The sequence below is a fragment of the Capra hircus genome, chromosome 2 (assembly GCF_001704415.2).
Source record: "Capra hircus breed San Clemente chromosome 2, ASM170441v1, whole genome shotgun sequence".
Classification (NCBI taxonomy): Eukaryota; Metazoa; Chordata; class Mammalia; order Artiodactyla; family Bovidae; genus Capra; species Capra hircus.
The window spans coordinates 44,587,040-44,602,072 of record NC_030809.1 but is presented as its reverse complement, the minus strand read 5'-3'; the positions used below and the strand labels follow the sequence as shown (position 1 = coordinate 44,602,072).

General features: G+C 38.9%; 1 protein-coding gene across 5 annotated transcripts in view; it reads left to right on the top strand.

The window, feature by feature from the left end:
• NBEAL1 (neurobeachin like 1) overlaps nucleotides 5,467-15,033 on the top strand; it is a 151,346-nt gene continuing 141,779 nt past the window's right edge. For 3 of the 5 annotated variants that reach the window (XM_018060685.1, XM_018060689.1, XM_018060666.1), the window contains exons 1-2: nucleotides 5,467-5,502; nucleotides 6,353-6,633. In XM_018060685.1, coding sequence (XP_017916174.1) covers nucleotides 6,583-6,633 — 51 coding nt within the window. In that variant the 5' untranslated portion in view covers nucleotides 5,467-5,502; nucleotides 6,353-6,582. The other 2 variants (XM_018060678.1, XM_013971163.2) reach the window with 2 other exon arrangements.

Genomic DNA, 15,033 nt, shown 5'->3' with positions numbered 1-15,033 from the left:
CTTTGTGACCCCATGGACTGTAGCCCACTAGGCTCCTCTTATCCTCTGTCCATGGAAGTTTCCAGGCAAGAATACTGGAGTGGGTTGCCATACCCTTCTCCAGGGGGTCTTCTTGACCAGGATTGAACCCAGGTCTCCTGCATTGCAGGCAGATTCTACCATCTGAGCCATAGTTCCTTAAACTTTCTGAACTGCAGTTACCTAATCTGTAAAATGAGAATTCCATTTGCCTTACAATGTTATTTTGAGAATTAGAAAAGATGTAAAGCACATGGTACTGTGTATGTAAAATACATAGTGCTGTGCACATAGTAGGTGCTCAACAAACAACTATTAAGCATGCTTGATTTTTAGTCTTAGTTCTGGTGATAGCCACCAATAGCAGCCCAGTCTTGAGTTAATTTACTTTTTTTGGTCGGGGGGGGGGTGGTGTGGTGGTGGTGCCAAGCCAAACAACTTGTGAGACCTTAGTTCCCTGACCAGGGATTGAACCTGTGCCCTGACAGTGAAAGTCTGAGTCCTAACTACTGGGCCACCAGGGGATCCTCTTAATTTGCAGTTTTAAAACTAGATCACATTCTTGACGAAGTTTTCAGTACACTATTAAGTAAGCTGGATCTACCTTGCCTCTCTTGGGGGTCCTAAAGGACATCTTATGTACCTAGGAAATCCTGGGATTCAGAGGTTCTCAACTGAGCATAGTTTTGCCCCCCAGTTTTTGTCTCCAGGATATTTGGCCTTGTCTGGAGACATTTTTGGTTGTTGTAACTGGAAGACATATTGGCATTTACTGGCTGGATGTCAGATGCTGCTAAGCATTCTTCAGTGCACAGGAAAGCTCCCTAGGACAAAAAAGTACCCAGTACAAAACGTCAATAGTGCTGAGGCTGAGAAAATTTGCTCCAAACACATCAACCTATGGACTCTGAAAAGGCGGCACACTATAGTCAAAAACAGCCTAGAATTAAGGAGTTCTGGGTTCTAGTTTTGTCAGCCATATGCAGTATGCTGCAGGGCTAGTCAGCTCCTCCAGACCTCAATTTATTTTTAATATCATTTAACTTATTTCTTGATCCTCTGTGTTTTCTACAATGCAAATTCACTCTAGAGCTGCACTGTCCAACAGTAGCCAATAGCTACTTGTGACTAAGTTAAAAATAAACAAAAAAATTCATTTCTCAGTTGCACAAGTCCCATTTCAATTAGTCAGTGGCTACATATAGCTAGCGGCAGCTGTACTAAATAGCACAGATTTAGAACATTTCCATCATGGTGGAAATTTCTGTTGGACAATGCTTGTCTACAGGCTTGATTTGATCAGATTCAGGCCTTAATTTTTTAATATTTAAAATGAAGATATTGAATTACATGATCTCTAATGGTAACTTCCAGTTTTCTAGTTCAGTGATTCTAAAGGACAATACAATAATTTTCTTATTTTGAGTGAGTAAAGTAATCAACTTTAATAAAAGAATCTGTAAATGGGTGGAAAATTCTAGAAAAACCCATGTTTCATGTATTTATGTACACCCATGTTACAGTCAATGTAATCAGAATTAGAGTGTTTACATTAGCACGTCTGATCATCGTTTAGACAACTGTGTGGTACCTACTGAAAAGGTATGGGATAGGACTTATAGTTTTTGGTTCAGCATATAAGGATCTTGAAAATTGTCACCCCATCTTAACAAGTAAACAATTGAACAAACTAAAAAACCAACAATTCTTCCTAGCTCCATGAGAGATGAGAGGTCACAGGGCAAACCATTACCTGCAGGTGACAGGTGAATACACAGAATCCCAACTTACCAGAACAGAAACCCTCAGCAGAATCCTCCATAGCAGTCCATACTGGGTTGGAGAAACTTGCCTGTAATTAACAAACCTCTGGAGGCTGAGTGGACAAGTCTGAGCATTAAAGGAGGTTCCAGCCTCCACTTTTATGAATTTTATTGCTAGGAGCTCAATGAGGTTGTCACAGTAAATACTGGAGAAAACCTTCATGTTGCTGGCAGAGGGAGGGGGAGAATAACCATTCTCAAATAACCAGAAGTCTGCCATTAAGAGAAACGGTTTTACCAGAGTTGAAACTGTTGGGGTTTTATCAGAGCCTAACTGATCTAGGGGATGTTAAATACCCAACTCTAGCCATCCTGTCCCTCTTAAGGGGCAGGGGAGTGACAAAGCACTTGTGAGGTACACCATTCAGAGATCTAAAAGACTGACCTAATCACAGGACTGTAGAAAGCTTGCCCTCCTCTAACACAACACCATCGTATTACTAAAGGGTTATTTATTGCAGTTCCTTTGCTCAGATTATCATGTCTGGCTATCATAAAATTACAGAGCATGTTGTTCAGTTGCTCAGTCATGTCTTACTCTGCAACCCCGTGGACTGCAGCATGCCAGGCTTCCCTGTCCTTTACCATCTCCTGGAGTCTGCTCACACTCATGTCCACTGAGTCGGTGATCCCATCCAACCATCTCATTACAGAGCATACTAAAAGGGGAAAATAATCACAATTTGAAGAGACCAAGCAAGCAACAGAACCAGACTTATATATGGCAAGAATGTTGAGAATTATCATAGAGAAAAATTTAAATGGTTATGATGAATATGCTAACAGCTGTAGGAAATAGCATGCAAGAAGAGAAGGTCAATGTAAACAGAGATGGAAATTCTAAGAACAAAGAAATGCTCCAAATCAAAAATATTGTAATAGAAAAGAAGCAGCCTTTGATGAACTCATTATTCGACTGGACACAACTGAAAAAAGCATCTTTGAGCTTGAGATATGTCAGAAGAAACTTCCAAGATGGAAAAACAAAAAGGAAAAAAGACTGAAATACTTAAGAACTGTGGGACAACTACAAAAGATATGTGTATAATGGGAATACTAGAAATAAATGAAAGAAAGGAACAGAAGTAATACTTGAAGCAATAAATATTGAGAAATTTCCCAAAGTAGTGACAGACAAGATTTGGGAATCTCCAAGGACACCAAGCAAGATAAATGCCAAAGGCTACACCTAGGCATATCATATTCACAATTAGAAAATCAAAGAAAAATCTTGAAAAGTCAGAGGGGAAAAAAATCACTTTTCCTATAGAGGAACAGAGACAGAAACTTAAATCTGACTTATCTTCAGAAGTCATTCAAGCAAGTGGAGAGTGGAGTGAAATATTTAAAGTGCCGAGAGAGCAAACATGCACCTAGAATTCTGTACCCCATGAAATTACTCTTCAAAAGTGAAGGCGAAATAATTGGGGGTGGGGCACACAGCATGGCATGCAGGATTCTTAGTTCTCTGACCAGGGATAGAACAAGTGCCCCCAGCATTGGAAGCATGGAGTCCTAACCACCAGACTGCTAGGGAATTTCCTGTAAAGACTTTCTTTGACAAAAAAATATTGAGGGAAATGGTTGCTAGTAGATCTGTCTTGCAAGAAATAGTAAAGTTCTTCAGAGAGAAGGGAAACAATGCATCAACAATCATATACTTGGAAAAGAATGGAAGAGCATCAGAGAAAAAATAAGTGAAAGTACTTATTTTTTATTTTTTTAGGCCACACTGTGTGGCTTGTGGGATCTTAGTTCCCCGACTAAGGATGTAACCTGTGCTCCCTGCATTGGAAGCACAGAGTCTTAACCACTAGACCCAGGGGAGTCCCAAATAAGTGAAAGTAAAATTAAAATTTGTATTTTTCTTGATAGGTAGTTGTTCAAAATAATATGTTCAACTGTGTATGCTTATGTATACTAAAGAGCGTCTTGATTAGGGTAAAAGAGGAGAGTGAAAAACTGGCTTAAAACTCAACATTGAAAAAACTAAGATCATGGCATCTGGTCCTGTCCCTAGTGTTATTTGCTCAGTCGTGTCTGACTCTTTGTGACTCCAAAGACTGTGACCCTCCAGTTCCTCTGTCCATGGAATTCTCCAGGCAAGAATACTGGAGTGGGTTGCCATTTTCTTCTCCAGGGGATCTTCCCAACCCAGGGGTTGAACATGGATCTCCCACATTGCAGGCAGATTTTTTTTTACCATCTGAGCCACCAGGGAAGCCCCCACTTGGGTGAAAAAGTAGAAGCAGTGACAGATTCGATTTTATTTACTGCAGATGGTGACTGCAGCCGTCGGTTGTTTTTTGGAAGGAAAGCTATGACAAACCTAGGCAGCATATTAAAAAGCCAAGTCATCACTTTGCCAACAAAGATCCGTATAGTCAAATATATGGGTTTTCCAACAGTCATGTACAGACGTGAGAGCTGGACCATATAGAAGGCTGAGCATCAAGAGAATTGATGCTTTCAAATTGTGGTGTTGGAGAAGATTCTTGAGAGCCCCTTGGATAGCAAGGTCAACCCAGTCAATCCTAAAGGAAACCGGCCCTAAATACTCCTTGGAAAGGCTGATGCTGAAGCTGAAGGAAGCTCCAGTACTTTCGTCAGCTGATGCGAAGAGCGGACCCATTGGATAAGACCCTGATGCTGGGAAAGATCAAGGGCAGGAGGAGAAGGGGGCGACAGATGGATGAATGGTGTCACTGACTCAATGGACATGAGTTTGACAAACTCCAGGGGATGGTAAAGGACAGAAAACCCGGCAAAGCTGCAGTGCCTGGGGTCGCAAAGTCAGACACGACTCAGCGACTACCAATCTCATGCGTCTTCCCCTCTCAAACCCCTCCAACCCCATCCCGCGCAAAGTTATCTACCTCTCTATCTCTAGTGAATGCTGCCGTTTTCCTTTTTCTTGTAAGAGCAAAACCTTTTGAAGCCTTTAGTAGTTTTGCACTTGACACTCAGCGACAGCGAAAGTTTGACACGGGGTGGCACGGGGCTTTGGCACAAACACGATTAATGGAAAGGATTTTGGAGGGTGGGGTGGGGTGTGGGAGCAGGTGTATGTTCTCAAGACACACTGCCCCGACCAATCCCCTTTTTACAAATATAAATCAAAATGAAATCCCCTTCAGTTACCACCGTAGGGTTCCCTGCCCTCAGATGGCTCCCGGAAATGACGCCGACAGCCCTACGCTCCGTCTGCCAGTCGGCAGCAGCGGCGGGCGGTAGACGTAAGCACGTCTGTCCTCCACCTTGTCCAGCTCGGGAAGTCTAGAGAAGTCCGCCGGGGACCGCCGCTGGGTCTTCAGGAGCCGGGTCGACTGAGACTGCGCAGGTATGCAGGGGCGAGGCATCAGATAATCCCGTCCCTTCCAGCCTTTGCGGCCAATGAACAGCTAGTGACCAGGGACGGTAAAGCCTTAAAGGCCGGAATGATTAGCCGAAAAGGCACTCCCGCCCCTGGCTCCTCCCAGCTCTCGCGCCCCGCCTCGATCCGTCCCCGCCCCGCCTCCCTCTCCCGGCCGCCTGCCTAGCTGCGGGGTGACGCGGGGCTTTGGCTTGGGAAGGGGGCGAGGGAAGCGAGTTAGACGTCGGCGCGGCGGCGGCGGCGGCGGCGGCGGCGGCGGCGGCGGCGGCGGCGGCACAACCCCCCAATGTGAGCGCGGTGATGGGTAGCGGGTCATAGGGGAGCGAGGGCCGCGTGGCAGAAATGGGAGGGACCCCGGTGCTTGGTGGCGAACGCGGGCTAGAGTGAGGGGCGGCCGTGAGGGGGCGAGGTTGACCGGGGCGTGTCCCGTTGCGGTTGGGAGGGCGTGGATAGCGGGTTGGGGGACGCCCTGCTTTTCTTGTCTCCTTTCCAAAGCTTCTCTTGACAGTTTGCCTCCCTTTCGGTTGTCTGGGTTGCGAGGTGGAAATTTAGAGATCCCCCAAACACTTGGAGGCTTTCCCAGGGTGTTTTCCTTGCTGGTGCGTTTGTGCTCCTTTTCTTCTTACTGGATGGAGAGGTAGAGAGGCTAGGTGGGCTGGTCGACCTTTACTGTTTGAGGATTGTTCAAACAAACAAACCAGGAATTCTTCACCCTCCTCCCCACGCCCTGCCCTGCAAAACAACAGCAAACATTCCCAACAAGTTTTAAGAAGCCGACTGTAAAATTCTGAGGTTTTCTATGTCTGCAATGTGTCAGTAGTAAGTTGTCCTCTTTCTTAAGTTTATAGAAAGTCTATGAGTAGCATTTTGGCTGTTTATTATCATTGGACAAATTTTTTTGTTATAAGTACTCATCTTTGAGTTCTGTACAAGGGGATTCTGACTTTATGTTGATATGAAATACTGCATTAGTTGTGATGTTTTCCTGAAACAAGTTTCTGTGAAATTCAGTCAGTTGTAAAAGCTTAGCCGGTTGTTCGTGGATGTGAGGTAGATAAATTTCTAGTTCTGATAAACCTGCAGTTACTATCATAGCCTCTTTTTAAAGCAAATCCTTGCATGTTTTTCTCTTTCACAGATTTTTATAATTATCCAACGACCACTGATGAAGATAGATTGGAGTAACTGCTGAAACTGAATTTTATTGACCAGAAGGCAGTCCATTTGTTCCACTTCTTTTTGTTTTCCTTACTGCTTTGAGCTTTACTGTAACGGCTGAAAAACTTGGAAAATAAAATGAACACTCTATGGTCTTGAACTTTTTTTTTTTTTTTGAGGAAAAATTAAAGTGCCAGAGTGAAAGCCAGAATGGCATCTAGAGAGAGACTCTTTGAACTTTGGATGCTTTATTGTGCAAAGGTAATTGCTTTCCTTTTTTATTTCTAATTTTAAAATACTTTGTTATAAAATTTTGTAACTTGCCTTATCAGCAATTTATTTAATGGATAATGGCATATTTATTCCCAGTATTGACTTTAAGAACACTGAATTTTCTTTTTTTCCACTTTATCAGATTTGAACACAAACACAGTATTGGCATGCTATTAAAAACTGTAGGGTGTGGTTTTAATTTGTCTTCAGTGATCCTAAAATTATATAAGTAAAATTATGACCTTTGAGAAAAGTAAAATATTTGTACTTTTGTTTGCACTAGTTTTTCCTCCTACACTTCGGAGTAAAAATAGAGAGATTTTTATGAGAAGAGAATTAAGCATTTTTCTCATAATTAACCTCTTAAAAGATTATTATATAAAAAGGCTATTGATTTGAAGTGGTTACTGTAAGCTTGCCCTGATGTTAGCACCATGTCTCCCTTGATCCTCACAACAATCTTGGGAAATGTGTATTGTAATTACCCACTGCCCCTCCCCCCCACTTTTTTTTTTTTAAATTGATGAGAAGAATTGATGCAGAATTTAAAGGGGTTAGTGAGAACAGCCCCTTCTGTTTCTGAATATAGCTGGGAAGTCAGCACTGCTGATTCAAGTCCGTGCCCTTATCTATTATGACTCCTCACTATTTTTACTTTAGTCGCTCAAAAATTATTTTTTCTCTGTTCATCTTTATGTGAATTTTTACATGTTAGCTTTGATTTCATGTTATTAGAGGAGAATGGTGCTACTTAAAAACATGTTTTTCAAGTGAGGAGCTACATTACTACTTTGAAGATACTGGCGTGTGTTAGAGTAACATCTCTAATTCATTACTTAAATTACTTTAGGTCTCTGTGAAGGTCTCAGCTTCTGTTCCTGCATTATCCCTTAGGGCTCCCTTTCAATACTTTGAGCTCTTTAAAGAACAAGTTATTCTTTAACAGATGATCTCAGTTATCTTAATATTAAATATTAGAGCTCACACTGGAATTTTCTGTGACTTCCTGGTTTGGTATTTCTTATTGAAGGACATATACTTTGAAATATTTAATATGGATTTTTGAAATAGTTTTTAGTCTTGTGTAATTTAATGCCAGAAATGAATTTTTAAAAATAGGCCACTCTTCCAATAAAAAAGGAATCCAATTCATTACTTTTGAAAATAGTCACTAACACATGTCAGCCAAAAGTTAAAATGCGTTTTACCTTTTAGTATGTGAGCCCAGTAGTTTGAAAATGACTCCTTTAAAAATCCATCAAACTTACTAGGTTTTTACACTTTAAGAATGACAAAACAGTAAATGGAGTTACACTCTCTTACTAATTAGTCATGTTGTTTCTAGGTCGAGTTCATGTTTTATTCAAGGGACACTGTGCTTATTGAAAAGATAGTGCAGTTTTGTTGACATACGCAGAATTTTGTTTTTAATGACTTAACATAAATGTGAATCCTTACTATTTTATGAGAATGTTTGAGTAAATATTGAAGCCCTTTTGTGGTCAAATTTTGAAACTTATGCTTGGGCTGGAAGATCAATCCCATTTTTATTTTAAGATTTAAATCACTTGTGCTCTCAATAAGATTATATTTTTTTTCAGCTGTTTTCATAAATCATTATTTAAAGTAATGCTTTTTGTTTCAGCAACTCATGAATAAGCTCTTGTAAGCCAGAAAACAACTTTCTTTTCTTTCAGCACCTTGAATTCAGCTTCCAAATATGCATCATAGATTTAACTCTTTTGCTTGCTAGTGAGGATGATTCCCTAATACCCATTTCTTTGTGGTACCATCTTCTAGCCTCACCACTCTCACTCTAGCACACAGTCCTTCAAACCACCTGGCTTTCTCTTTTTCTCTTGACTAACATTTAAGACTTTCTTTTTACACCTTTGATGGGCTTTCTGACTACTTCAGCACTGCTCAGATCTTCTTTGAACTTGGCTTGGACTTAGACCTCTTTTTGGGCTTGCACTTGTGGTGTCTAGTTTTGGCTCTGCTGCTTTGTTTTGCAGCCTTGCTCAGGACTTATCTCTTTGGGTCTCAGTTCTCTTATTTGTTGAGTAGTACTGTGTATACAAGGAGAATTCTTGTCTAACTCACCATATGATTCTCATATGATTTTCATTTGTTTTGACCTCTATGGGACAAGGCTCTTTTTTTAACCCCTATTCTGTGGATTATCATGTGATACTTTTTAGTTCATCTTTCTTTTTTAAACTTTCATTATGGGAAATTTCAAACCGGTACAAATAGGATACTGTAGTGAACACTTTCGTATCTGTTACTATGCTTCAATAACTATCAGTTCATATTCAGTGATGTTTCAGCTATAAGCCTCCCCTCCCCTTCTCCCCACCCCTGAATTATTTTAAAGGAAATCCCAGATAACATATCTGATCCAGAAATTTTTTCTTAAATTTTTAAATTGAAGGACAATTGCTTTATAGAATTTTGTGGTTTTCTGTCATACATCAACAAGAATCAGCCATGGGTACACCTATGTCCCCCCTGCCCCCAACCTCCTTCTCTTCTCCCTCCCCATCCCACCCACCCTTCAGCCTGTCACAAAGCCCCTGTTTGAGGTCCCTGAGTCATAGAGCAAATTGCTGTTGGCTATCTATTTTACATATGGTATTGTAAATTTCCATATTACTCTTTCCATACATCTCCCCTTGATCCATAAATATTTAAAAATATATCTGTAAAGTAAGAACTCTTAAAAATATAATCTCAGTATAATTCTTTAAATTATCAAATATCTGGTCAGTTTTCAAACTTTCCTAAGCTTCTTAAGTGTTCTTATTTAAGTGTTTGACATAGTATTTCAACAAAACATACTTGTATTTTGCTGAAAATTTATCTGTGAAGTCTTAATCTGTGGGTTCCCCCTCACCACACTTTTTATCCCTTCTATTTATTTGTTGAAGAAACCAGGTTTTGCACATTGAATTCCCTTGATTTTAATTGTTGGGCTTCCCGTGTGGCTCAGCTGGTAAAGAATCCACCTGCAATGTGGGAGACTTAGGTTTGATCCCTGGTTTGGGAAGATCCCCTGGAGAAGGGAAAGGCTACCCACTGCAGTATTCTGGCCTGGAGAATTCCATGGATCGTACAGTCCATGGGGTTGCAAAGAGTCAGACAGAACGGAACAACTTTCACTTAGTTGTTACTTCTGCTGGTGTTTGCACACTGGCAGATCAGGAGGCTTCATTGATTCACATTCTGTTTGGTGTGGGGAGGCTAGTATAATTCATGAGTGTCTTGGCCATCAGTGACTTTTTGCCTATACATATTAATTATTTCAGTAGGAGTTTGAAAAACTATGATATCCCAATTTTATCTTTTATTTATTAGTAGAACATATATGGAAAAAAGTCTCATCAATTATTTGATGACAGTTCCTTAAAGGGAAGTCAGGCAGAATAAATGTTTGATTGTTTCTCTTTGTTTTCAGAATAATGCCTTGATTGCTAGCATCCTCGCAAGGTGACCAGTTAATTTTCTTGACTATCAAGTTCATCTTAATGAGTAAAATTTAAACACTGCCTTCTGTTTTGCTGCCTTAGTTGGTATTCCATTCATATCAAACACTTTACACATACCTGACTAAAGAAGACTTTGAAGATTTATGAAGTTCTGCTTCAGGGCAATATGTATGGTTAAGACATCTTCCCTGTTTGCCATACTCCAAACCTTGGCCCAGATATTCCATGGTGTATTTGCAGTAAATGAATATTAAGATGCTGTCATAATGTTCTGTCTAAAGTGATGTATTAAAGGTTGCCATTGAGCATTATCTCCAGGCCAGAATACTTGAGTGGGTAGCCTTTTCCTTCTCCAGGGGATCTTCCCAACCCAGGGATCAAACCCAGGTCTCCCACATTGTAGGTGGATTCTTTAACAGCTGAGCCACAAGGGAAATCCAAGAAGACCTGAGTGGGTAGCCTATCCCTTCTCCAGGGGATCATTTCAACGCAGGAATCGAACCAGGGTCTCCTGCATTGGCAGATGGATTTTTTATCAGTTGAGCTATCAGGGAAGCCCCAAAAGAACCTCATGAGAGGTTTATAAATGTTTAAATAGGACTTTTATCAGAAAGAACCTTTGGGTAAATACTGCTTGGTCAAAGGAATACTAAAGAGATGGATAAAGATGTCTTCTTCCCATTAGTCTAGGTTTAGTTGCAAGCCTAAATCCTAGTATTAAAGTTTTAAAGTAGACTTAAGATAAATCCAGTTTGCCAGGTGGGTCTCACATATTAAACTCAATATTTCAGAAAAATTTGGCTATAAAACTTTGTGCTTTGTTCTTTTTTAACCAAAGTTTTCAGGTCTAACTTTTCACTTTCTCTTTCTAGGAATTGGATTTGATTGTTAAAAACATGCATCTTCCTTGTAGGCTATTTGTTAATCTCATGTAGTTGTTTTATCGGAGAAGGCGATGGCACCCCACTCCAGTACTCTTGCCTGGAAAATCCCATGGACGGAGGAGCTTGGTAGGCTGCAGTCCATGGGGTTGCGAAGAGTCGAACACGACCAAGAGACTTCCCTTTCACTTTTCACGCATTGGAGAAGGAAATGGCAACCCACTCCAGTGTTCTTGCCTGGAGAATCCCAGGGATGGGGGAGCTTGGTGGGCTGCCATCTATGGGGTCACACAGAGTTAGACACGACTGAAGTGACTTAGCAGCAGCAGCAGCAGTTGTTTTTATATAATCGAGGCAGGATGATTTCTGATTACCCGACATGCCTGTTCTGTATAGAATCTTGCCGCAGTGTATAACACTAGTAATTCAGTTATGTAGTCTGAACTTTCCTTGTCTCCAAACAGGCATCCCCACCCAGGGTCAAGGATTTCATCAACAATGCATTTCATATAGCTCTTGTAAGTTAAACATTAACTTGGAAACAGGTTTACTCTTGTTCCTGGATTTTAGTTGAGTGGTTAAGTACTTCTTGTCTGGGCATATTTTTCTGAAGTGTAGAAAGCAGCTTTTTTTTTAATCTCTAAAGATTTTAGTTTATTTTATCTGTGTTAGGCACCCTCTTATTCCCTGTATCTTTTGACATTATTTCTTTCCTTAATGTGCTTATGGTAAGAGAGATGGTGCTGAGAATAATTTTGGTGTGTACATTATCATACAACTTTTTGGAATTCATACATTGGGGAGCAGGCATGTATGTATCCCTGTCACAACTGTTGCCCTTAGAGGGACTAAGGATATATTTCTGTTCAACATTTATTCTTTTGGAAGTCCTTCAGTTGGTCACCAAAGTATGCAGAAGAGAAACTGAGTTCTCAGATTCTTTGATAAAGTTGGTTTTGGTCTATGTAGTAGAAAGTATCAACTGTATTAACTCAGTAAAAAGATACAAAGTGAGTAAAAAACATATGTTGAAACTTGGCAATATGAGTTGAAATTCATGGTTCATTTTTGACAATGGCTCCCCCCCCCCCCCCAAGATTCAGTTTACACTGAAAAATTCTGTGAAACTTCAGAATTAGAGCCAAGATTTAGTCCCAGTTCTCTTTCTGATTTTAAGGACCCAGATCAGGTTATGTAATTTCTTTGTTTCAGTTTTTTCATCTGTCAAATGGAAAATAAAGCTATTTTGCATATCTTCCAAAGTTGTTGAGAACAAAACAAATTGACTGTATTTAAATGCATTTTAAGGGTTAGAAATATAAAATATCATCTTTAATAGTATTTAAAGAACACATATATGATCATGTGAATATGTGTATCAAGATTACTTCCATTTTGTTTTTATATTGTATAATGATAGTGGGAAATATTCTCTTGTTTTAACCAGTAGTGATGAAACTGTGCTCATGAATGTCTTAATTTTTAATTTGTATTTATATTTGCTTCCAAGCTTAATACTTACTTATCCTAGTAATGCTTCGGGATATTTTTCTTTCTTTCTTTTTTTTACTCTAAACCAAGTTTGTTTTGGATCTTGGTGATGCTCCATTTCCTGCTGTTGCCCTTTGTCCTGCTAAATCTGGAATATGACTGAAATAGATAGTTTTGCAATGAGCTCAGAGTAAACTTCCTTTTCAGAATAAAAGTTTTGCTTCATAAGGAAGGTAGACTTTAGAGGTATTTTATTTAGATAAAAAGGCAAATACCTCTTTTGATACATAGATTTGGAAAAAATGGATGAATGAATACTCTTCTAAATCAGAAAATTATAATTTATTTTTACAAGTTTAGTTATAATAAGTGAAGCTTTTGGCAGGGTGTACCAATATACATCAACCCTTATAATTTAACTCATTTTTAATAAGTCTCTGGTATGTGCAATATGTAGATAGAAATAGCTCTTAATTTTCTCTGGCTTAATAATGACTTTGTATATAAGGAAAGTGGTGGTGTTTGACTCTGAGGCAAAACAAAATCATCAGCTTAATAGTATTGGTTATCAATTACATATTTATTTTAGGAAGTTAGATGTGAAAGAAAGCAAGAAATGAGTACTTTTTGTTAATAGAGTTGCCCTTAGGAAAGGAATATTACTAGCTTTGTAGTTTGACTTGTGAACTTATACACTGTACTAAAAAGTTGTTAAGATGCATGAAAATTTATTTTTTTCTTTTGAATACCATAATTTAAGTTTCCCTGGTAGAAGGTTGAATTGATAGCCCATCAGTGTGTAGATATGGAGGAAGAGGGAAAAGGTAGAGCCTAAAATAATTTTCAGATTTTTGGATTTTACAAACTTGGTCATCCCATTCAGCAAGTTGACTAGGTTTTCATGTGAACATGTGAATTTGCAGTGCCTGAGGGACGTCTAAGTAGAGAAACACCCCTACAAGATCGAGTTTAGAAGGTGATCTATGCTGGAAATAAAGATCTGAGAGTTGTCACAGTGGCAATTATTGAAGAATTACTTGAGAGTAAGAAGAAAAGAGGATCAAAGTCAGGGAGTCCTGAAGAACATTATCATTTAAGAGGAGGATAGAGGAAGAAGAGTTAGGAGTTGGAATGGGGGGAGAACCAGGAATGAGTGGTTGCCTCTGAAAGTAGACAGGTATTACAAAGAAGGGAGTAGTCAGTGGTATCCAATTCCACATAGCTTTGAAGTAAAGCATTATGGAGCATGTATTGGATTCCACAGTTAAGAGATTATTGGTGGCTTTAGCAAAGTAGTTCTAAAAAGAATGGAGAAAAAAGATGTTAAAAATACAAGTCCCTATTTTTAAGTTGAATTCAACAGAATTAAAATTATGACAGACTGCCATTAAAGTTGTCAGTGTTTACTCTTGATTTTTGTACTCATCTACCTGTCAAACTTATTCTTAACTATATCCAAGGAATATCAGCATTTTCTTTGAATTTATGTATTATGACTTAGATTTAGACTGGTAAAATTACTCTTTGGTTGAACCAAAGCATTAACTGGTCCATGCATTTCACAGAGAAGTCATTCAAGCATTTCAAAAGTTTGCCTCTTTAAAAAAAAATCAGTGGTTTTTTTTGATGCATTTGATTTAACTACTACATACTCTTTCCTGATAATAAACCTTAGAATAGTAGGAAAGATATGTACTCTTTCAGCTTACACTGTCACTGTGAGGTGAGTTTATACTTTTTTATTGAATAATTTTGACTTAGAATTTTTCTCAAAATATAAATTTAATTTTAAAATATAAAATTTCATTTTTCTAATGAACTTCATTTGAAGCATGAAAATATATAGACTTTCTAATTTTGGTTTATGCTCTAAGAAAAGTAGTAAAGATGTTTTGCTGAGTTTTAAAATTTTTTAAGAAAAAATGTAGTAAAATACAGATATGCAAAAAGTAAAAATTTCATTATTCAGAAATTTTTAGAGTACTTTTATGCATGTGATTGAAATCTGTGTAAATTAGTTAGATTTGCTACTACAAAACATTAAGATACTAAATTTGAAAAACTTCCATCTGATGTGAAACTTGAACATTGTTTTAAGCTTCTAAGCCTCATTTTAAAAGTGTCAAAGTTATATTTATTTAATGGCTATGTAGCAATATCCTTTTCCTTTCTAAAGAATTTATTTTAGTCCAATTTAGCTAGTTTTATTGGATGCCTGGGACTTCCCTGTAGCTCAAACGGTAAAAAATCTACCCGCATTGGAGGGGACCTCGTTTGATCCCTGGGTCAGGAAGATCCTCTGGAGAAGGGAATGGCAATCCTCTTCAGTACTTTTGCCTAGAGAATGCTATGGACAGAGAAGCCTAACAGGCAATAGTCTGTGGGGTCACAAAGAGTCAGACACGACTGAGTGACTAACACACACACACACATTGGATGCCTGCTGTATACACATGTTATTTACTGTCATTTTATCTCTTGAATTTTATATTTTTCCTGTTTTTAGAAATTTGGTCATTTAAAAAAAG